The sequence below is a fragment of the Amblyomma mixtum genome, chromosome 1 (assembly GCF_055824585.1).
Source record: "Amblyomma mixtum isolate Tamu chromosome 1, ASM5582458v1, whole genome shotgun sequence".
NCBI classification, from domain to species: Eukaryota; Metazoa; Arthropoda; class Arachnida; order Ixodida; family Ixodidae; genus Amblyomma; species Amblyomma mixtum.
In genome coordinates, this window is record NC_143012.1 from 172,587,129 (window position 1) to 172,610,949 (window position 23,821).

At 48.3% G+C, this 23,821-nt stretch overlaps 1 protein-coding gene across 3 annotated transcripts; it reads left to right on the plus strand.

Annotated features, from left to right (window-relative positions):
* The first annotated feature begins 9,716 nt into the window (after positions 1 to 9,716).
* LOC149369822 (uncharacterized) lies at positions 9,717 to 21,247 on the plus strand. 3 transcript variants are annotated; one of them, XR_016285442.1, is made up of 3 exons: positions 9,717 to 10,021; positions 11,992 to 12,099; positions 21,121 to 21,247. XR_016285442.1 is itself a non-coding variant. In XM_089559489.1 (3 exons), the coding sequence occupies exon 3, from the start codon at positions 18,420 to 18,422 to the stop codon at positions 19,692 to 19,694; it is 1,275 nt and encodes a 424-aa protein (XP_089415615.1). In that variant the 5' UTR covers positions 9,717 to 10,021; positions 11,992 to 12,099; positions 17,939 to 18,419; the 3' UTR covers positions 19,695 to 21,247. The 3 variants fall into 3 exon arrangements, 2 of the variants coding, with proteins under 2 accessions (XP_089415615.1, XP_089415622.1); XM_089559489.1 differs by having other exon boundaries at positions 17,939 to 21,247; XM_089559496.1 differs by having other exon boundaries at positions 18,038 to 21,247.
* Positions 21,248 to 23,821: the final 2,574 nt, after the last annotated feature.

The following is a 23,821-nucleotide window of genomic DNA, read 5'->3' on the forward strand; positions in this document are numbered from 1 at the left end:
AAGCGTCCGGCTTATTTCGTGATATAACTCGATATATAAATGTCCTCGCTCTCCTGAAGCAATATTTCGGATAGCTAGGTGCGGTTGTTAACTGTATAATATGTAAGGACATTCAATGGCCTTTCCTGTAATGGACGTAATCTGCGTTAGAATAATGGGCGTAACCATCGTTGGAATAATGGAGTAACCGAACAGAGTAGCATGAAGGAAGGGGTAATAAAACACGCACATATAGAAAGAGTCCAGGGGTCTTGCGTAAGCTATGTCGATGTTTTTGTTTTGCTTAGTAAGCTTAAAATTCTAACTTCTGGCATCAAAGGGGGATAGCAGTGGAAAGCACTTACAAATCTCTTCTGAAAAATGGCCAGGTTGATCAAACTTCCCAAGCAGAAAATGATGATGACGTTAAACAGAGGATATTGATACCTGCCGGGCAGAAGTTGGTTGTTTCTCGCTCACCCGGTGAACCCTTCTGTACCGCCGCACTTTTTCGGTTGTTTCGCGTAGTACGTTACATTTTGGTGGAGCATTCCTAGGTACGCTTTCCAACCTGCGCATTACGTCCAGCATCATACGGAACTCACACCGCTTCACCAGTGACCCAGCCGCAGTCTCCGCTTTCGCGGTGAGTCGCCTTAATTCGGGCCCCTTCCCACGCCCAGAAGGACGACGTAGTCTCGACCGCCGAGTCGAGCTTACATAGCCACTCACACGACGACCTCGGTGCCGATGCAGCCTAGACCGACCAGTCCAACTGTTATGACCACTGATACCAGCCCTCGACGCCCATCCTCTCGCACGCATCGCGAAGAACGCCAACTTTACAGGGCGATGTGTTCGAAGGCGCTGAGGATTGGCTGGAGAGCTTCGAGAGTGTCGCCCGCAACAAAGGTTGGAGCGACGAGCACAAGCTCAATAATGAATTCTTTGCTCTTAAAGAATTTTCCGTGACGTGGTTTGAAGACCACCAGGCTCACCTTCCCTCCTGGAAGACGTTTTCATGGAATCTCGTGGCCACATTCCCAAACGGCGACCGCCGGCAGAAGGCTGATGCTACGCCCCACTCCCGAAACAACGCATGAACGAGAGTGGGCGCATGTATATAGAAGACTAAGCTCGTCTTTTCAAGGGCACCAAACCCTACATCACGGAGAACAAGCTTCGCCATCTTATGCGTGAGGTTAAGCAGAAGCTGCTCGCTGGCCTTGTGCGCAGCCGAGACCGCACAGTTGCGTAATTTCTTACCGACGCGGCCACCATGGAAACGACGCTGCAACAACGGGCCCGCCATTACAGTCGGGACATTCATAGCAGGGTGCTCAAGGCCTTTTCGTCGTGCCTCGGTGGCAGTGCAGCGCTTTGCGCGAGCTAACGCGCTCCGTTGTCCGCAGGAACTCCAACTCATCCGTCTGCCATAGGTTGCGCCGCTGGCAGCGTCACCCAATTCGTCAGGGACGAGGTGTGGCAGGTTGAGCAGCCACCTCCTGTCCCCGAAGTGCCACCCTTGTTCGATGACAGGCCCACGTACGCATCCGTTATAAGCCTTGCGGCTGGCTGCTGTCCCGTCACTCCGATTTCTCCCGTGAGTAACATATTGTGACGCCCATGAAAAGGAGATACCCATTCTGCGTGGTCGACGTTGCTGGATAAGCCGAAGATGAGGAGAACGAGGTGGGTGGTGTCTCGTGCTCGGCAAAATACACCAGCAACCTTTGGAGGAAAGACCGCTGACGTGGGGACGGGTCAAGATCTTCCATCGCGAAGCCCTCCAACCTACGATTCCCCGACCGGTAGAGGCAGCGACAGTATCCTACATGCTGCATCCGATTTTCATGTGGCAGTTGATGGTACTGACGTTACCGCGCTGCTTGACACCGGTGCAGATTATTCTGTAATGAGCCGTGTTTTTGCTCGAAAGTTAAAAAAAGGTTCTGACACCCTCGACGGGCACCGACACTCGCTCCCCTGGTGCCCACCTAATTACCCCTGTGGGCCATTGCACGGCTAGAGTTGGCATTCGTGGTTTCACGTTCGTCAGTGAAATTTTCGTGTTCCTCGAGTGTTCCAGAGGCTTGATTTCGGGGATCGACATCCTGCAGTCAAATGGCGTTGTGATTGATTTTCAGGACGCCCGCGTCACATTCTCGACCAAATAGGCCGTAGCCCGCTTTGACTCCCGAGATCCCTGCCGCAACACTTTTCGCATTGTCGGGAATGACATCACGGTGACGCCACGCTGCAGTGTTCTGGTGCGCTTGCGGAACAACCCATTTCACGACTAGGTTTAGGCGGGCGGCCATACTCACTGCTACTTGAGCGCGGACTTGTCTTTGCAAGAGATCTCTCTAACTACGTGACGACCATGTCCACGTCCTCCTGAGCAACTTTTCAAACGAATAACAGCACCTCGTTCAAAGGCACGGCTGTCGCCTTCTTCCAAGTTGTGGATAAGGTTCCCAGATCGTGCACTGTGGGAGAGCCCACTCCAGAAAATGCTGGCCCACACCACGTTCTTCAGTCGGCCAAAACAAAAATACCGCCCTGCCATCGGTTCAGAAGGATCTTCTGTCTGACCTCTTAGCAGACTTTGCGGACTGTTTCGCTACGTGCTCAAAGTTCGGCCGAACTGCTCTCGACAAGCAGCGTATCATCAGTGATGAGACTAAGCCACCTGCCTGCAGCGCCGATACCATGTTTCCCCGATTGAACGCAAAGCCATTCAGAATCAGGTTGCCGAAATGCTTCCAGACGATTTTTTTTAGCCGCCCACCACCCCATAGAGGTTCTTGTCAAAAAAAGGACAATACTCAGCGTGTGTTAACTACAGGAAACTTAACGTGACAAAAGAGGTAGGTTGGCCGCTGCCAGGATTGATGATGTGATAGACCTATTGCGGGACGCCCTATACTCCTCGTCATTTGATCTTAAAAGCGGGTACTAGCAAATGGATGTGTAGGAGTGAGACTAGGCGAAGACGGATTTCGTGACGCCCGAGGGGCTGTACGAGCTCATGGTGTTCTCATTTGGTCTGAGCTCCACGCCTGCCATGTTCCAACGCATGATGGACACCGTTCTTTCCGGATTGAAGACGCAGTCTTGCCTCGTGTACTTGGATGTTGTCGTTATATTTTCGACCAACCTTTACCAACACTCGAAGTGGTTGAGCTCTGTGCTACAAGCGCTTAAAGACGCGCAACTCATCATCCAACCCGAGAACTGTAATTTTGCCCTTGAGCAACACTGCTTTCTTGGCCACGTTGCCAGCGCACAAGGTGTTTACCCGGACGCTGAAATGACCGCTGTCATCTCAGGTTTTCCACGCACAACTGAGAAGAGTGCCGTTCGCCGATTTTAATACCTGCACATCTAATATAGACGTTTTGTTCAAGATTTCTTGAAAATTGCTGAACCATTAACGTCACTGACTCATGACGACACGCCCTTCCTGTGGGTAAGCGATCAAGATGCTGCATTCGTCGAGCTTCGCAGCCGTAGTGTGGCATTCTGGCAGAGCGTCTATGAACACGCTGCCACGGACATCCAAACTGATTCCAGCCGTGTTGGCCTTCGTGCGATACTGATAGAGTAGTAAGACGGTGCATAAAGGGTCATCAGTTACGCCGGTATACAATTTACTGCACCGAGACCAATTACTCTGCGACGGAGAAAGGTGGCGAAAGGTTGATGGCGGGCCATCATCAAGTTCCGACTGTACCTGTACAGGCGACCCTTCCGCTTGGCAAGCGAACGCCAATCCTTAGCCTCAAGGAATCCCCAGGCCGCTTGGCTATATGGAGCTTACAAGTAACTTAGCTAGAAATATTTTTCAGGAGGTGTTATACACCGCCTGTAAAAAAAAAGAGAAAGTGCGGGCGCCCAAACAATATCTCTCATTTTTCAGCTTTAATGAACGCGAAGGGCAAGTTCTTTTGTTCACTGTGATATCTACATAAAAATACGAGCGCACGCAGGACGCCGGGGGCATGATTGGTAAAGAACCCGTACGAAAAATCGCTGCTACATAGAATTTTTTTGCTTAATATACAAAAAACACAGAAGCTTTTGCTCCACAACAAACTCGGTAGCTGCGGATGAATGGCATTTGCCAAAACTTCTACCGCATTCATGTCAATGTGCGTCCGACCGCAGAGACGATATGAAAAAGAAAGTTTTTTTTATTTTTGCTATAAATTATGATCATCTGAATAAATTGCAAAGATGAAGCAGTAGGCTGTCACTATGCACCGTCCGCCGGCCATCTTGGAGGCAGCCGGGCACAAGAGGACTCGAAAAAGTACTACTGGCCAGGTTAATCCCATCGGTGCGGGCCTACCCTATTGAAAAAACTCTGCGTGAGTTTGCACGAGAACAGTGATTTTTGTACGATCACGTTTATTTTGCACACGAATGCGCAGAAATTGTGCGTTACCTGTACGCATTTGTGCGTCCTGTGTGTACATGATCGCGTACTGTGAGCTGAAAGACGTACACGCACACTCTTTGTGTGTAAAAAATCGTGGACTCTCGTGGACAACTCTCTGTGCGTGGACATCTGCGTGCTGAGAGGGGGCTTGCCGAAGCTGTGCGTGCTTATGTGCACACTGAGCAAGCTCAGTGAGGCTGCGTGTGGCCATGTGTGCGTTTGCTTGCTTAGTAGCAACTTGTCGAGACTGTAAAGGCCCATTTAGGGTGAAAGCAAACAAAGTTCGAGCATTCAGTTAATGATTACTTCTCAATAATGAGCAATAAGCTCACGTTTTGCTGTTTTATAATTTTCGTCTTGGCGTAAGTACCCATTAATCATTTTCAACTTCAGCAAACAAATAACCAAAAAATTATCTTTTAGTGCAAAATGGTTCCCTTCGAAACTGCAGGGACCTGTACATGACAACATGCCCACTGAGCAAGAACTTGTCAACATTGCAAGTTCATTATAAAATAATGTAAAAAACAAGCTTCTAACGACTCTTACAGCATCCTTCAGTTCTTCCTTTAACCAATTCTGAAAGTTACAGATATCTTATAGATGCATGATGAAAGCCATCCAGAGCATTTATGTTGTCGCCCGTCATGCAGACAGCCATATTTCGAAATCAGAAGCAACACAACCATTTGTTGCTTGCACTCGAAAGGAGTCAATCAATGGAATAACTCTGAAAGGGCAACAGTGTCTGTTAGGTGCAACAAACAAGCTTGGGGATATAATCAGGTTCAATCAAACATGACGTGCAGAAAGCGAATTGTGAGCTGTAACAGGAATGTTACGAGGCAATTTCTAAAACCATTTCCAAAGCAATTTCCAAAGTCATTAGCATAAATTTACATACACGTAAAAAAGCCATGTAAGCCTACATGAAAAGACAGTTTTGAATTCACAGTTGGTGTCAAAAGTTCAGAAATTAGTGCCCTCTCTCAATTTCAGTGACAAATCACAGATCGATTAATTAATTCCCAGTATGGCTCCAGAACAAATCCAATGAATCTCAAATGTGCGAAGTATATATACCACACATGTTGCCTGATTAGCACCAGCATTGCATGATGCATGACGAAGTATCACACTCTTCATTCTTCTTCAATCTGTTTTGAAATTTGCACTACCACAAAGACCATCTGGATGGACTATGATTCCATCATATTGCTGAGAGTCACATTTGGAGACCAAGAGCAACACAACAGTGTGCTGCACATGAGTGGATATAATGCACTGGGACAACTGTGCACAGTAAGGAACGCTTGTAAGGCGTCAGGTATTTGCTTGGGGAATGTAATCAAGTTCAGTCATGTTTCATGTGTAGAAAGGAAGATAAAAGTTGTAGCAGAACTATGAAATCCAACATCCAATACTGAACTTCCCCACGTGATCTACACACACATAAAAAGCACGAAAGGATAAGCTCAGCGGTACTGTTAAGTTTGATGCCCTTTGAGGTTTGACTTGCGCGTCTGTATGCAACCATCAAATACCATCTTGAAGTTACCAGAATGCCCAAAACAACTTTGTTGAACTGTTCTACTCTAAACTGAAATACTTTTCCTTAAAACATTTTTTTTGCAACATGCTGTGTAGCTAATTATAAAATAAAGAAAAGAAGCTGATAAAATTTTCTCATCTCAAACGTACTGATAAGTACACAAATCTGAGTGCTTTCAAGAGAGGTGACGCACCCGGTATTCAGTGTCCAGAAGCATACATAATGCTGCAGAATCCTATAGCAAGAAAATTTCTTTTAGTTGACAAATGGCTATGTCTGGTCACAAAGTCAATACCAAGTAAGGCGCATATCCTAACCTGCAGTTACATGAAGCTGCACGTGCTTCATAGGCTGTAACTCCGCCAATAACTGCTACATATTTCCCGCCTCTAGCACGAGTGCGGAATCAATATACAGCATGGAAACAGCAGTTTTGTTGCTTTAGCTTCTTTACTATGCTGTTTAGGCAAGAGACGAGTTGAAATATTTGCATGGGCAGTTCTCGATTGAAGTAACGTAAAAAACATCCGCACTCCTTTCTGCTGAAGCGACTGGTGGACCACTTTTGCATGTCGCATCTCGTATGACTTGCTAAGGGTCCAGACTGACACACGCACTTCGTCAAACCTTCACAGAAAACACTCTTCGCTTTTGCTATAAGCTCCGGCCACAGGCAGTAAGTGTCCCGTCACCGTTCACATCGCAAAAGAAGGCAGCGCTCGCAGGCGGTCAGTTTGAGCTGACAGCGACAGGCGTTGCAGGCACACCGCCGACTAAGTTTCCAAGGAAGCCACACTGTAGAAGGGCGCCGTCTTGTAATCGAAACACACCACAGAAACAATGGCCACTGTCGCTGCTTATGAGCCAGGCATTTTTGCAACAAAGTTAGCAGAGCAATAGGCCGAAAGGTTCGACTCATCAAACGACGGCACCGCACTGCTGACCTCATTATCGTTGTCGACCAGACAACCATAACACATATGCCCCGACGGATCGCTTAATTGGGAGCTGCTACTACTCTTGGATGAGAGCGCGCCCACCGGCAGCACACACCGGTAATCCTTCTTCTTTTGCGATTCCAGCACAGTAACAGTGGCGCACAAGACCGCCCAGCAGCAGCACCAGAAAACAAGCGAAGCTCACGGCGGTGATCTCAGAAACCATGCAGCATGTCGGATAGGCTTTGGATTTGACGCGCTAGACCTTGCCCACATGTTGCCCACTCACGCACGCACGCACGCACGCATGTACCGACACGCATATTCATGCGTCCACGCGTCACAAATTTCTCAAGTTTTTAATGCTAATATGTGCACAAGAACTTAATTATTTTTGTAACGAAAGTTTCATTTGGTTTTAATCCTTTGCTATCGCACTGCCCAAAAGCATAGAGCCCGAAAGAGACGACCTGGAGGAATGCCTGGAGGCGATGCCTTTCTAAACGGGCCGAAGGAAGCCGGAACTGGCCGAAGCGCTAGCCAACGAACGCAGCGTCTGTATAGAGGCTAGAAGGTTTGACTAGTGTCGTGAACGCGCCAGCGGAGTGGAAATGATTTGCAATGACGGCTCACAGATGGCGCTGCCGCTGGCAGGTGTGTTGTGCGCGCGCTCGGCACCAATGCCGGGAAACGCGTTTCGCTACGCGCATCTCGCTGTAAGGGCTGCGATATTCGTCTGGCCAAAGCATCAAATATAATACGAGTGTCCATGTGTTCTGCGGTGCATGCGGCGTCGGTCAGCAGCGGTATTATCAGCAAACCACTTTCGAAGCTACTGCGTCAGGTGGACACAGACTGTTGAAGCCGCGAGCAATTATATTTTTGCTTTTTTATGCTTTGGTTGACCAATTTTCGCGGAAAAAGGAACGAAAAAGTCTGCAACAAGACAGCGACGAAGGGAAAGAAACGAGCACAACATGACATGCGCAAAAACAAGAAAGGCTCGTCATCCAAGAGATTGAGCTTGTCTGTATAACGACCGAGCGAAATTACGGCCTCACGTGTGGAAGGCACCACTCGCGGATGGTCGTTACAGCCCCGAATACATTAATGTAATCGCATAAATAAGGGAACAGAACACATTAGCACCCCGTCGCGGTGGCTCAGTGGTTACGGCTTTTGGCTGCTGACCCGCAAGACGCGGTTTCTATCCCGGCCGCGGCGGCCAAATTTCGATGAAGGCGAAATTCTAGAGACCCGTGTGCTGTGCGATGTCAGTGCACGTTAAAGAACCCCAGGAGGTGGAAATCTCCGGAGCCCTTCACTACGGCGTCTCTCATAGCCTGAGTCGCTTTGGGACGTCAAACCCCAATAAACCAAACCAGAAAACATTAACGCAATGTTTGTTTACAGGAACATTTCACTGATGCAGTTTCACTGGCACCGCTTCAGTTTGAGAAGCTTTTGCTTCTCGCGATTGGACGCCTTATCTTTGCTCATTGCCTTAGTAAAAAAATGCAACCTCGTCAAAACATATAACTTAAAGTAAGAGCGCGGCAGTGCTCGCTGCAGCCAACTTCTTGGAGTTCATGTCCTTGTAGAAAAAGTAAAAAAGACATCATGCTACCAGCATGCAGCTCGTTTCTGCTGAAAAAGGCACTGAATGCATTTTCTAGTGTATAGTTAGCACTTCAATGCGCTTTGAAGCGTTCACCAAACCTGGTCAGCCTGCCTCGTCAGTGAGATGCATTCTCATTTTTATCAGCCTGTAGGGGCGAAATAGCCAAGGCAGATGCACATGCGCGGTGCATGGGAATATTTTCAGTGATTTCCTGACAACCCAGCCAGCGACATATAATAAATGAGTCCTCTGTCGCTTTTTTTTTCTACACAGCCTTTATGGTCAAACATGCTGTCCTGATCTTGCCGCACTGCTGAAGCATGTGCGAGATTTCCCTCGTCCAAGAGATCATCGATTAGGCTTGTTGTCTGCGCCGCCTTTTCTTTCCTTACATCACAGGGCTGCAGAAGAGAACTCACTACCTCAGCTGGTAAATTTCCATTCCTTGGCGACTTTGCAAAGTTGTAGAAGACAAGGTTATTTACTATATGCAAAAACTGTTCTGAAGAGGTGTGGTCATTGCAGCCAAATGATTGTCTTACAATTCCAAATAAATTCTCCAATTTGTCTTGGCTCAAATTGGCTGTCAGGAGATATTTTTATTTTATAGTGATGACGCGCCACATAGTTCACAAGTGACAGTGTGCTTTTCAGCGTCACACGAAGTCCGAGGGCAGTCCCTGCACTTAGCTGAGCGGCGTACCGTTCCCATTCATTCAAAAAGGCTAGAAATTCTTCTAGAAACCTCGCACTTGCTGAGTCTGGGCGAAGCCCTTTGGAGGGTATCCTTGATGTCATGACAAATATCAAGCGTTCCATGAGCTTCACAAATCGCTCTGTTGGCTCAGTAGTACAGAAAATTGTGTCTAGCTTATCCTTGTAAAAAAAAAAAATAGTCCTTTTAAAACTTCATCACTGAACTGCTGGAAGGCTAGACACGCATTTTATCAAATGCGTTGTACATGCCAGGCAATCAGGAGCTAAGTGAGCGAAGCGGAATCACACGGGAAAGACGCACTCGACGAGCGACACGAGGAGCTGCGGCGGCGGCATCGGTCTTCTCGGCTCGCCTGCCGCGAACAGCGCCACCTACGCTAGCATCGAAACAGGTTTCGGCGCGGCGGCTGGCGAGGGCGCCTGCTCACGACACTAGTCAAAACTTCTAGCCTCTATAGCGTCTGGGAAGGGACAGCATGGCGGACAGCGTTGCTACGTTTGTCGTGGTCGGTCGTGGTCCTCCTTTGTGGTGCCGAGGGCGTGAACCATCGCTGGCATGAGCATTTGTCACTCTTCCGATATGTGATGTGCCGACAGCAGTGAAATTCGCTAAACCTGTGCTTATAGCGTGCGTCAGCGGGCTCGACGGATAGCGCGTCGTCCTTTGCGCGCCTTCACTGGAAACGCTATGCTGACGGCGGGGCTCATTTCCTCCATGGCGGAGCAGCTGGTGGGAGACCACTACCCGGGTGACATCTCGCATCTTGGGGGTAAGTTAATTTTCTTCGAACCTGTTCATTATTTCAAAGCCTTTGCGCACAACTGGCCACGTCAACACAGCTAGTACAGAGACGCGAAGACGCAGTGCCTATCGCGGCAGCACGCAGCGCTGAAAGGTTGTTTGCTGGCGGCACACGGGCATGAATGCGCGTGTAGTGTCAGTGGTCACACGGTCATGGTCAGTATGCCATGCAAATATGCACAGCTGATCCGATCGCGGGGTGCACGATATCGGCGCCGTACTGCCGCCGTACTGCCATTCATCTCTCGCCGAGAATGGAATATGTGCCCGCGAATAGATCTTCGGCCCGGGCTTTGCATTCTCGCCGCATGTTACGCTGTAATTGAAGTAACAGCGCTCGAGCAGTATAACTACGTAGACTGCGATTCAGCTGTATGCCTTAGGATTGAGCTTCCTCCTCTTTCACTTGCAAACCAGCCACATTAATAGCATTTGCTCGTCTGCTTCAAGGAACCTCGGCCTTCTAAGACACAAATTAAAACACGCTCCCTCTGAACTTAAACAACTTGCCTTCAACACACTAATTCGTCCGAAACTTGAGTATGCTTCCGTCGTATGGGATCCGCACTTAAAAAAGGATATAAAGAAACTTGAGATGATCCAAAGAAAAGCCGTCCGTTTCATTTTTAACGCTTACCATAGCTCTATCTCGCCATCCGTTCTGATGTCTACGAAGAACATATCCACTCTAGAAAGAAGGAGAGCACTCGCAAGGCTTAAATTTTTGTACTCATTTTACTCTAGTCAATTTAATATTAATCCTGCTCCCTATATATCCCCCCGTTCTACACGGCAGACACGCAATAGCCACAACCATAACCTTACCCCGTACTTTGCACGCACAAATACGTTCAAAAACTCATTTTTTCCCCGAACAATCACAACATGGAACTCACTGCCAGCAAATGTCTTTTCGGCTCAGGATGCCGCTGCTTTTGAAAAGAGTGTCTTATTGTATGTGTAAACTTAACAATATCATTGCCCTCTGTTTGGTTTTCTTCTTTTATTGTTGCCGGAACGCTGGATTTGCGTAGTGCTTGATATTATTTTTGCTTTTTGAATGTTGCCCCCCCTGCTTGGTCTCTATGACTGCAGTATGTGTAAATAAAAATAAATAAATATTTCACTTGTACTTTTATAAATTGTGTATTTAAGGTACGAAGCTCCGTATGATCCAGCTGCGTTCGTACTTATAGCCGAGCCAGTGTAGTCGAGCCTTGAATAGCAGAACGGTGAGATAAAAACAAATTGCTCTGAAGTTTTTCGCCTCTATTTTGGCATTCGCTTTTTCATACTTTGGCTCGGAGCTGAAATGGTACAGACAACTGCAAAATGCACACAAGTGCCCTAGCTCCATTTGGCCTAAATCCCGAAGTTGCAGTGAAATTTAAGGGTAATTGAGCCTTTAATATGTACGAAGAATAAACTTAATTGTTTCATGATTATAACCAATGGCGCAAATAAATCTGACTTTGACTTAAATATGCTGAGGTACCTCTCCAATACCTTATTTGATGTTAAAGGAAAAAGTGTGGTTTTTCTGCAATTGGCACTATTAATTCATCATACCTGTGAGAATGTGAAATCAGTGCTAATCATGCCAGATTTCAAATTGAGGGACGCATGCAGAATTTGAAGCAAACCAGCCTTCTACTGAAAATATCGTTCTGCTGTGGTCTGTTCTTTTGAATGGTGGCATGTATTGTAGAAACGATGCTGGATATCGATATGCAAGTGATGTCTCGTCTGAGGCTAGCTTGTGAATGACTGCCGTGGTTATGAATTTCTTGTTGCCTGGCCCACTTCGAAATGTGGTTAAACAGTCGTGTTCCATTCTGCGACCGGCTCCTTTTTGTGCCTTGCATTTTGCCTTACATGCTTGATTCTAGTCCATTTTTTGCACTGTGCTGCTGTTAAATGTGTCTTTTTACCTTGCAGCAAGCTCCACATAGCTTTACCAGCAATGCCTCTTCCAAGCTCTCCAGTATAGCTGTGCCAGCCTTTCACTTGGTGCTAGGATGCCCAGCAAGCAAGCAGGCTTTTGAGGTAAGCACTGAAGACATCTTCCGACACAAGTAGCTTTTATTTTCCTAGTCCACTGCTACTTGTGTGACCCCTCGTTATGTTGATTTTTGCAAGTTAGGTTGCCTATTAAGGGCTCTCTTTTGTTTTTCACCTGCTGCTGTGGGCTACTGCATTGGTGTTCGGCTACTGAGCCCAAAGACTGAATTGTGGTGGCTTCGTTTCGACAAGGCGAAATGCATATTTGCTCGTGTGTTATGCAATGTCAGTGCATGTTAAAGAATCTTTGGTGGTCGAAATTTATGCACAGCCCTCCTCTATGAATGGAGCTATTGTTCAACTTTGAGGCATTAAAAGGACACTGATGGCAAGCTGAAGTTGACCTGTGATGATGAAGTTCCGCATCCTAACCACAAAGACGACACTTTTTCTGAAAGTGGAGCTTTATAAGCCAGAGAAAGCAAAACATACAATTGTCATCAGCACCGGCTGATATCGGAAATAAATTGCGATGCGCTGACTCCGTTTTTTTTGGCACAGATTCCAGAGGCTAGGCTGAACTGCCATTCACCTCAGAACGGTTATCATGGAGTCCTTTGTGTAGACTTCATGAGTTCAAATCGAGTGTCGGGAAAATTTTTAAATGTAATTTTTGCGCCAATCATTGTGTTAATGGCCTTTGCGCTGCTGTTAAAACCCGGGATAGCAGTATGGTATCCCATAAAACTAGGTTCAGGACTTGCAGGAAGTGGTTTATCACATTCCGCTAGCTTGTGCAAGAAACTACTTCAGGGATATGTGCAGGTGTCTTTAATGTGTTCCTGAGTGAGCACTAACTCGTTAGGGGGAAGGCAGCTTCTAATCTGGCACTACAGTGCCAATGTCGTGAGTGTAAATCATAAGATGACCCATCAGTGTGTACGCCTGATTTCTGTGACACTTCAGTGGTGTATAGAAGTGGTAAACAAATCTGTAAGGTATTTGATGCATATCTCCAAGGCAATGGCTGTATGAGTAGCGAAGCCATTAGTCAATCTTCAACGGAAAGAATTTTCTCTTTTAGATGACGTGCTTGTATATCAGTGACAGTTATTTGTTGTCCTGCCTTTCGCTGGTGTGGGTCATGTGTGGCGCATCTTCATGCGAGCCTTCTTTTCCTTCACAAAAAATTCAATTGATAGTCCAACCTGTTTTCTTCTCTTTTCCTGTGTTGCATCTTTTGGCTGGTTTTAAATCTGTAACTGAGCTCAGACCGTGATAACTACAGCCGGAAAACAGGGCTACTGAATGTGAGCTTGGCATACATGCGTACTGTATGTGTGAAAGTGCAGTTTACAATATTCAGAAATGCTTGATAGCCTTACAAGAATCTAAAATTTTGTTGGTATTCCTATTTGTTCTCTGTTCAAGTGTCGAGAGTTTTTCCGCTTCATCGTGTGATTAGAGCCACTTTGGTACTTAAGCTGAAATCTTTTCTTTAGCCTGCATGTTTCTCACTTTTGGGACAGAAATGTGGAGGCTAATTAAAAGAGTTCAGCTTAAAAGAGTATAGACACCTAATCTTGGTGGCATGTTTTCTTCTCTATAATGCTGCGGAAGACACTACTATGCATGAATCACCATCTGGTATTCGCGTGAGACCGTTGAATAATTTATAATCAACTTTTTCTGCCATCCTGTTTCGGTGAACAATTTGACTATGGCTATGACATCAAAGAGAGGTTATAGGTCACTTGAGGCGTGGTAAAACTGCACTTATAATCGCTGCTTCATCATTTTAATTCGCTACAGCGCTGACACCAGCATTCCTTAAGAGCCAGAAGTACCAATTGTATTGCAGTTTTTCATGCCTCACGTGACCAATAACCTCGCTTTGACGTCACAGCCATCATTCAGCTGTCGAAACCGAAACAAATACAGCAGGAGAAAGAAATTTGATTATAAATTATTTAGCGGTCATAGGAGGATGCCATGTGGTAATTCATGTATAATACTTTATGCCTTATTACAAAGAAATAAACACGTGCCAAACAATAAGGACAGCAAAGTGTGCTATGGAAAGAAAAATGATAAGTCTAACATTACGAGACCAAAAGGGGGCGGAGTGGGTGAGGGAACAAACGCGGGTTAATGACATGCTACTTGAAATTAAGAGGAAGAAATGGGCCTGGGCGGGGCTTGTAATGGGAAGACAACATAACCGCTGGTCCTTAAGGGTAATGGAGTGGATTCCAAAAGAATGCAAGCATAGCAGGGGGCGGCAGAAACTTAGATGGGCGGATGAGGTTAAGAAGTGTACGGGGATATGGTGGCCACACCTAGCAAAGGACAGGGTTAATGTGGAGACATGGGTGAGTCCTTTGCCCTGCAGTGGGCCTAGTCAGGCTGATGATGATGGTATGTGTCGCACCTGCTGCTTCGTGCTATCAGCTGGCCCATGCTTGGCCGACCAGACTAGCCAAATTTGTGATGTGGGTTTTCTATTGCACCTGCATTTGTGTACACAGAGGACTTGAATGGTAGCAGGCGATCCTGTGCATGTGTTCACGCCACAGCACACATGACCCACACTGAAAGCTTCTCTGCCTTTAGTAAGACAGCTGCATCAGTCTGGGGCATAACGTATCCCAGTGCTAGAGTATGAGTAAATTGCTCTCGAATCTTAATCTGGTATCAGGTAGCATAGCGCAAAAGAAGGCTAGCGCGGCTGCCTAATATTCTCTTGGGCAGCTGTGTTGGATTTTCAGTGCCTGTTAGTGTAATCCGTGAAAGTTCACTGTAAACCATTCGTTTCGATGTAAATTAGGAAGTCCTTAGAGCCCTGTACTTTTTAATGATAACAAGGTAATGCAGTAATTCAATTGTACCTGTTCTCTTTCAACACAGTAAAGTGCTGCTGGGTCGAGTTCACAGTTTTACTTTGTAGGTGTGCTCAGGCTGTCATCATCATCATCAGCAGCAGCCTGACTACACGCACTGCAGGGCAAAACCTCTCCCATGTCTCTCCAATTAACCCTGTCCTCTGCCAATTGTGGCCACCGTATCCCCGCAAACTTCTTAATCTCATCCGCCCACCTAATTTTCTGCCGCCCCCTGCTACATTTACCTTCTCATGGAATCCACTCTGTTACCCTCAAGGACCAGCGGTTGTCTTGCCTTCGCCTTACATTCCCTGCCCGAGCCCATTTCTTCCTTTTGATTTCAAATAGGATTTCATTAACCCGCGTTTTTTCCCTCACCCACTCCGCCCGCTTCCGATCTCTTAACGTTAGACCTATCATTTTTCTTTCCATAGCTCGCTGCGTTGTCCTTGAATTAAGCTGAACCCTCATTGTTAGCCTCCACATTTCTGCCCCATAGGTGAGTACCAGTAAGATACAGCTGTGTTAGACTTTTCTCTTGGGGGATATTGGCAACTGGCTTTCACGATCTGAGAGAACCTGCCATATGCGCTCCACCCCGTTCTTATTCTTCTAGTTATTTCCCTCTCATGATCTGGATCAGCGGTCACTACCTGCACTAAGTATACATATCCTCTTACTACTTCTAGCACCTCGCTACCAATTGTGAACTGCTGTTCCCTTGCTAGGCTGTTGAGCATTACTTTGGTTTTCTGCGTGTTCATTTCTAGCCCCACAATTCTGCTCTGCCTGTCTAACTCATTCATCATGCTTTGCAGTTCATATCCTGAGTGGCTTAGCCAGGCAATGCCATCAGGGAATCTCAAATTACTTAGGTATTCTCCAGTAACTCTTCTCCCCAACTGTTCCCATTTCAGGCCCCGGAATACCTCCTGTAAACAGGCAGTGAATAGCATTGGTGAAATCGTGTCTCCCTGCCTGACACCTTGCCTTATTGGAATTTTATTGCTGACCTTATGGAGAACTATGGTAGCGGTGCAGTCGTTATAAATATCTTCCAATATTTTCACATAACACTCTTCTACACCCTGATTCCACAATGCCTGCATGACAGCTGTGGTTCCACCGAGTCAATTGCTGTCTGGTAGTCAATGAAGGCTATATATTGGGGTTGGTTGTATTCTGCCCATTTCTCTATCACCTGATTGATTGCATGAATGTGGTCTCTCGTTGAGTATCCTTTATGAAAGCCTGCCTGATCATTTGATTGATTGAATTCGAAGGTTGTCCTGAGTCTATTAGTGATTACCTTAGTAAATACCTTGTAGACAATGGATAGTAAGCTGATCGGTCTGTAAATCTTCAAGTCCTTGACATCTTCTTTCTTATGAATTAAAATAATGTTCGCATTCTTTCAAGCTCCTGATACGCTCGTGGTCACGAGGCAAGCGTATGCAGGGTGGCTAGTTTCTCTAGCATAATCTCTCCTCCATCCTTCAACAAATCTGCTGTTACCTGATCCTCACCAGCTGCTTTACCCCTTTGCATTGCTCCTGAGGCTTTCTTTACTTCCTCCCTCGTTACTGGCTGGTGTCCCATTGCTGTGCTCTACTGCCTCTCTCTGTAACCTTCTGATTACATTCACTACTGTAGAGATTTGTGTAGAACTCTTCGGCTACTTTAACTATCTTATCCATATTGCTTATGACATTGCCCTCTTTGTCTTTCAGCGCATACATCTGGTTTTTACCAGTGATTAGTTTTCTCTTCACTGATTTTAGGCTACCTCCATGCTTTAGAGCATGCTAGGTTTTCTCCATGTTAAACTTTCTTATGTTGGCTACCTTGCACTTATAATTAACTTCGATAGCTCTCCTAGTCCTATTCTATCTCTGAAGTTAGACGTCCTGATGCTTTGGCGTTTCTTCATCAGATCTTTCGTCTCCTGAGATAGCTTGCAGGTATCCTCTCGAGTGATCTGACCACATACTTCTGCAGCATGCTGCAATGAATTTAAATATGTATTTAAAGATAACAGTTAAGGTGGGAGATTGAGCTTTGAGATTTGCACTTCAACTCGGGAGTTATGCCGCTGCTACACAGAATACTTGATCGCCGTAGAGATATTTCATCATCTCGCACCAAACTGCTGTGGAGCCACTGTCACAGTTGATAATTTTGCTGGGAAGCTGTTGTAGCACTCACGCAGTTTTGAAAAGGTGGTATTCATTGTTTTTGTGCTATTGGCAACAGTGATAATCCGCTTGCTGCAGTGTTTTGTGGCCAGCCTTCTTTTTTTTCAGTGAAATAAGTTGTACATTTCATGTTGAGTATTCTTTCAGCGATTAAATTGCTTTGATTTTATTCCTTAGTGTAAGTTGCGAGTGCTCCATGTCTGAGTGCAAATTTCTACCACTGAAAAGCCTTCTGTAAGGGTTCGGTAGCGTTCGCGGGGGTCATCGGAACGCGGCTGGGGGTGCTCAAAGCGATGCGTCTCCTTTCTTGGAACGCGGCGCTCGCGAACGCGCCGGCAGGTATACGGGTGTCCCCCCACCCGCGGTACTGATTCGCACACGTGCTGGCACGGATGTCTATTTGTGTTTGTTTTTATTTTGTGGTGGAGAGAGAGCTCTACTTTACGGCAGCTGGAGGGCTGGCCAGGCTCTTGAAGAACCAATCATGTTGAGAGCACAATATGATTGGAAGCTACGAAATGTGGGCCGGGCCTTTAGGGCTTTAAAACCGGGCCCCGGAGCTGGAAGCGGGGTTCTGCGCTAATGTGAGATGCTACGCATCTTCGGCCACGCCGAGTAGGGGCCTCCCCTGGTATTAGCCAGTTCCACCCTTTTTGTTGTTTCTCCTTTTGCCGTTTAATTTGTCTCGAGTGTCTAAACTTCTGTACGCTGTAAATATCTGTACATAAAGCTTCAGTTATTGCCTTTCTTTATCCCTGCGTGTCAACACATCTTGAGACCGTCTCTGACGGGGCCCCGCTGGTGCAGAGATCAAGCTTCAGTCTTCGAGTTGAAACCAACCCGTCTCTGGCGGGGCACCGCTGGTGCAAGGAGAGTAGAAGAACCTGTGAAACTTTACTGGCGCAGTCGGCAGGATCCTGCGGCCATCGGAAGACGGCGCAGGAAGAAGACAAGGCAGGGAGAAAGGTGACGACAAGGCGACAGGTCAGCGTTCGTGAACGGACCTGCGGAGACACGGCGGCAAGGACGCAAGGACCACGGCAGTAGTCCAGCGACGCGGGACTGCGTCCGGTTGAAGGAAGCAGCGCGTCGATAACTTGACGGTCACCGGCGGCGGAGCAGCGGCGTGCGACAGCTCATCGCAGCGTCCGGGGAAAGTGGCGGTGGACTCCGACGCCAAGGAGCTGGCAATGCGGATCGACGCATCGAAACCGTGAGTTTCCTTGGTCGCATTGTTCACGTCCCTGTGTTCGAGCCGGTAGGACAGCTGAGGGGTACGGAAGGCGGTATGGAAAGCTATCCAAGCCGGCCCTCGCTCGATGTGAGGTACCAGGTTGAGTTAGCGAAGGCGCGCTTGGCGGACCTTCAGGCTCAACTTGCGAAAGTAAATGGCGGAAAGGCGCTTCTTCGCGAGGAAGAACCTCAGGATGTTAAGTATGTCTTGGGGGTATTAGAAGCGAGACGCCAGCAGGTAGAGCTCGAGATTTCTAAGATCAAGGAGTCTAGGAGAGCTAGCCAACTAGCCAGGGAGAACTGCTCCGAGTCACGAGCAGAGAGGTCGCCAGTGCGGGAAGGCAACGGCATATGCCTGCCGGGCGCAGGTCAAGAGGACAGCCGGGCAGAGGTAAAGGGTGAGCCAGATTTCTGCGAAGCTGGAGTCGCAGATCAAGAAAGCAGCCTGACGGAACGCAGCGTCGCGGTATTAGAGGCGGTGAACGCGCACGCCGACGACACGGCCGCCCAGGTTAGCTCAATCCCAAATGACACCAGGGACGCGGACGCGTGCTCAGGATTGTTGGAAGTGAGTCTCACAATTCCAAAAACGCAGTCTCAAGCAAGCTGCGGAAAAGAGCATTTAGCTCAGCAGGGAACGGCCAGCGACGACAGATGTCAGATCGCGGACCTAGTGACAGGAGAAAGTCTAGCGTTGCTGGAACCGCACACTGTGTCGGTCATAGGGCATGAAGGGCCCCGTAGCGTCATTGATGGAAAGAGCGTTCCATGCGAGCCAGGGAACGGAGGCGGGCTTGCTGGGCCGACCGGGCAGAGCGCCGCGCAGTTGTCGAACGCACCCGGTGTGTGTCCGGCCAGGTCATTTGAGGACCCGGAAATGAGTGGCGACTTGCCGCAAGGCAAGCTCGGGTCAAGCGACGGCGAGTCAGCTCGTGCAGCAGACGATGCCACGAAGCCGGCCAGCGTCTATCAAGCAGGGAGCGGCGATTTAAATGTTTGCCCGTGCAGGAACGGTGCAAATAGCTCCAAACGCTCCAAAGTACCAGGGGACAGGCGCATAGCCTTCACAGTGAATGTCGGCGCGTGGAACAGTACGTTCCGTGCTGCGGTACGCCAAATTATGTTCAGCAAAGCCGGCCGCACTGTTACAGCTGAACTCGGCAAGAGAGATGTTCCTTACGCAGCACGCGGTTCGTGCCGGCGCGCCAGAGAGAGCGGGCCCTCAGGTGCGTCGTGTAGTGAGGGGTTTGGACCCATCAAAACCCGGGACGTTTTTGATCCTGGAGGGCACCGTCTTTTCAGTTCACGCCCCGTTGTGGCGCCAGCCTAATGAGTGAGTTACCGTTTAGGCGTTAATTGTGTTACAGACAACACGTGGTGGCTCGAATGTTACTACACAGGGACGCTCGGTGCGACTAAGGAGGCTCACGTGGGCGTTGGGCGAGTGCTGTGAACGCTCCAGTCGCGAGTGTCTGTGTCTGTGTGCTCATTCGCGAGCAGGACGACGGCGTGCATGCTGGTGAACTGGGTGCAACGCACCAACTTGGACGCTGTGTTACGACGCACGGCAGGCATGCCACTGTGTGTATTTAAGTGTGCATTTTTTAATGTTGTGTTGGTGCCCGTGTGCATTTTTTTTTGTTTTTGGTTTTGTTCGTGCCAGTGTTTGTGTAGCTGCGGTATGTCACCCACAGGGTGGTTTTGTGACCCGTACCGATCCCTTTGTTATAATTCTAAAAGTGGCATTTGAGCCCTTTGTAGAATCTTGGGAAGGGCGTGTAAGGGTTCGGTAGCGTTCGCGGGGGTCATCGGAACGCGGCTGGGGGTGCTCAAAGCGATGCGTCTCCTTTCTTGGAACGCGGCGCTCGCGAACGCGCCGGCAGGTATACGGGTGTCCCCCCACCCGCGGTACTGATTCGCACACGTGCTGGCACGGATGTCTATTTGTGTTTGTTTTTATTTTGTGGTGGAGAGAGCAGCTGGAGGGCTGGCCAGGCTCTTGAAGAACCAATCATGTTGAGAGCACAATATGATTGGAAGCTACGAAATGTGGGCCGGGCCTTTAGGGCTTTAAAACCGGGCCCCGGAGCTGGAAGCGGGGTTCTGCGCTAATGTGAGATGCTACGCATCTTCGGCCACGCCGAGTAGGGGCCTCCCCTGGTATTAGCCAGTTCCACCCTTTTTGTTGTTTCTCCTTTTGCCGTTTAATTTGTCTCGAGTGTCTAAACTTCTGTACGCTGTAAATATCTGTACATAAAGCTTCAGTTATTGCCTTTCTTTATCCCTGCGTGTCAACACATCTTGAGACCGTCTCTGACGGGGCACCGCTGGTGCAGAGATCAAGCTTCAGTCTTCGAGTTGAAACCAACCCGTCTCTGGCGGGGCACCGCTGGTGCAAGGAGAGTAGAAGAACCTGTGAAACTTTACTCCTTCAAAATCTTGATAGATGTCCACACTGTTCTAGGGACTCTGTGGCTATTGGAAATGCCCATTTAGCTGCATTCAAGTGCCACTGAGTTGATGGCCATTTGAAAGCCTTCAAAATGCCTGTGTGACACGGTTATTAGATTTTGTGCAGGTTTGATGCTGAGCAGCCTGCGTGCTTGAGTCGGGTTTTCCAATGTCTGTATTTCAAACCTGATACTTTTCGAAATCATCATTAGTTCATTAATGGAAGAACTACTTGTGCCCTTTTCTGGAATTTCGAGAAAACAAATTAACTGAATTTTTTTGCATATACTGCTACCTTTTTGCAGGTGCTGCATAGTGAGAACCTGGATCAAGACGCCAACCTGCTGGACTTGGAGAAGCTGAAGAAATTGTTTAGCCACTGTGTGGCACCCGTCATGAGGGATGTGGCATTAATAAAGCCAGTTAAGGTGACCTTATCTATGTCCTTTTGCAAGCATGCTACACACATGAGAGTCATCCCACGAACATTGCTGCAAAGCTTGTTATCTCACAACATGCATGCTGAATGAGGCAGTGACAGACAGGTGAGGAGGCCTTTAGGTAGGGCATTGGCGTAACGTGTTGAGCAGTGATGTAGGAGCCTTGCAGCCATGCAAGGTATTATCGGTATCATGATGGTAACTCCATTTGACACTGTCTAGTGCTCTGTGAGCCAGACAAGGCTCTTGAACATTCTGGGACTCACCCTTGGCTCTCGGACATTCTGGAAGCCCCACCCGGCTTGCGCATATCACGCGAGGATGTCTCCTGCTGTACGAGCCTTACGCGGCTTGTGCACTTTATGTGACAGATGTGTCGCATTTGCGAGCTTGCTCGGCTTGCGCAAATTGTGTGAAATATGTCTCGCGTTCTGCGACCTCGCTCAATCGTCACAATGTGCGTGGCAATAAACACGCAAAGATAGGCACGCAGAATCCACGTTCAGTATTTTCAATAGGGTATGCAAAAACATGCCGTGATAATCCGAGCGTCGGAAGTCTCCTCAATTAAAACCGGCCTTGATTTCTTCGTCCCGTCTATCCACATAAGTCCGCTTTCCACCAAGTGGGCTTGGGCCTCCTTGATCCTTCTCCGAAGTCCTCGCCTGGATAACCTTGGATGGTCGTTGCGGTCGACTACATTACGTGGTACGCTAAGACCATGGATCTTGCCAGAGGCACTGCTGATGGAGTGACGCATTTCTCCGCTCACTACATTCCTGTGCGTCATGAAGCCCCCGCAGTTGTTGTTTCTAGCCGGGGGACTGCTTTCACTGGCCGCTTAACCCAGTCGGGGATGAGTGACACACATCAGCCATCGACGTGGTACAGCGTATCACCAGCGGGCAAATGGGTTGCACTCTAAGAACTGCTACTCCTGCATTAAAAGTAAAAGAGCCTCGCTACTCCTGCAGGTCTCAATCTACTCTCTCTACAAACGAGAAAGAGTGAAAGGTCCTGTTCACTCCTCTTGACAAAAGAGTAAAATGGCATTTCCACTCCTGCATACCCCAAGGGAGTTCAGTGCTTGTTTTACTCCTCCGCCCTTACGGCCATACAATCGTAAGGGCGCGCTAGCTTCTCGGGGCCGGCCTGCCAGCCTGGATGCCGGCGTCAGAAAAATGCACTGGTATTGTTTCTTCACGACCAAAGCTCTGGGATAGAGTATCATTAGCCAATGTCGAGTTGTTGGTAGAAGCGATAACAGCCATACAAATTTCCTCCCATAGCCGCTTTGCTGCTGCTCTGGAGTTCGCCTGGCCTCTGCTATAGCTCCGCTCCTGAAGGGGTCGCGGAAACCGAGCATATATTTATTTCCCTATGACGCGGGGTTCAGAGTAAAACGGTGCCGAGGGTAGCACCTAAGTGCTGGCCAGTTTCGAAGCGCATTCAGCTACAGCATCTATGTGAAATCGGCTAGGTTTAGCGACGACAAGGGCAGCCAGCGAGCAGCGCACAGTTCGTCGCCCGGCGCGATCGCGGGCGCCGTCGTTGCCGAAAGCTCGGCTCGCTCAATGATTCGCTCCGTAGCTTGCGAATCGCGCACGCAAGGCTGGAAAATCGAGCAGCGACTGGCCTGCGATTGAGCGAGCCTTTATGCCCACGTTTGCAGCACAGGTGAACAAATTTAGCACACATGTATGCATGGAATATCGGCGGCGTTGCGGCGATTCTTAAGCTCGTCCTCGACGCCATCATCACCGTTCGGGTGGACCCGAACATATCTTTATTTCACTACGAGACATAGTTCACAATAAAACGTACTTACAATGCAAAGAGTAGCACCTTAGCGCTAGCCAGTTTCAAAGCGCTCTCAGCTCTGGCATCGAAGTGAAACCTCCTAGGCTTAGCTACGAATACGGCAGCCAGGGAGCAGGCCGAAGCTCGTGGCGCGGCGCGCTCGCGAGCAGCGTCATAGCTGAAAGCTCGGCTCGCTCAAAGATTGGCTCAGAAACTTGCGAATTGTACTCGCAAGGCTGGCAAATCGAGCAGCTAGCGGCTGGCCTGCGACTGAGCGCACGTTCGCAGTACAGGTGAACAACAATTAGCGCACGAATTCTTGGGATACCGGCTGCGTTGCGGCCACGTTAAGGCGATTCTTAAGCTCGTCCTCGACGCCATCGTCACCGTACGTGACACACAGGCTGAGAACTTGAATTCGAGTACGTGCTAAAGTAAGCTGCTCGTATTTCTCGGAACAATCTGAACTCGAAAAGACAGTTGCTTCTGTCGGCTTCCATGCTTGTGGGCTCTTGCTAGTGAAAGTACACTCGAACAGGATGCGGCGAGTGCGGGCCGCTGTTGCATATAAGCTAAAGTGTGAAGCAAGTATCGTCGTAGTTCCGTAACGCAGTTGATATCACAGTAATCCGCTTGTACGGGTCACATTTAAGCTCTGTTTCATGTAGATCTCCGTCGAGCATGCCAGTGTCGCGTTGAGTAATGCATCGCAGCTGCTCTTTGTCCTACCGCTCGCGTCGAACATATCCTTGATATGGACCAGTTT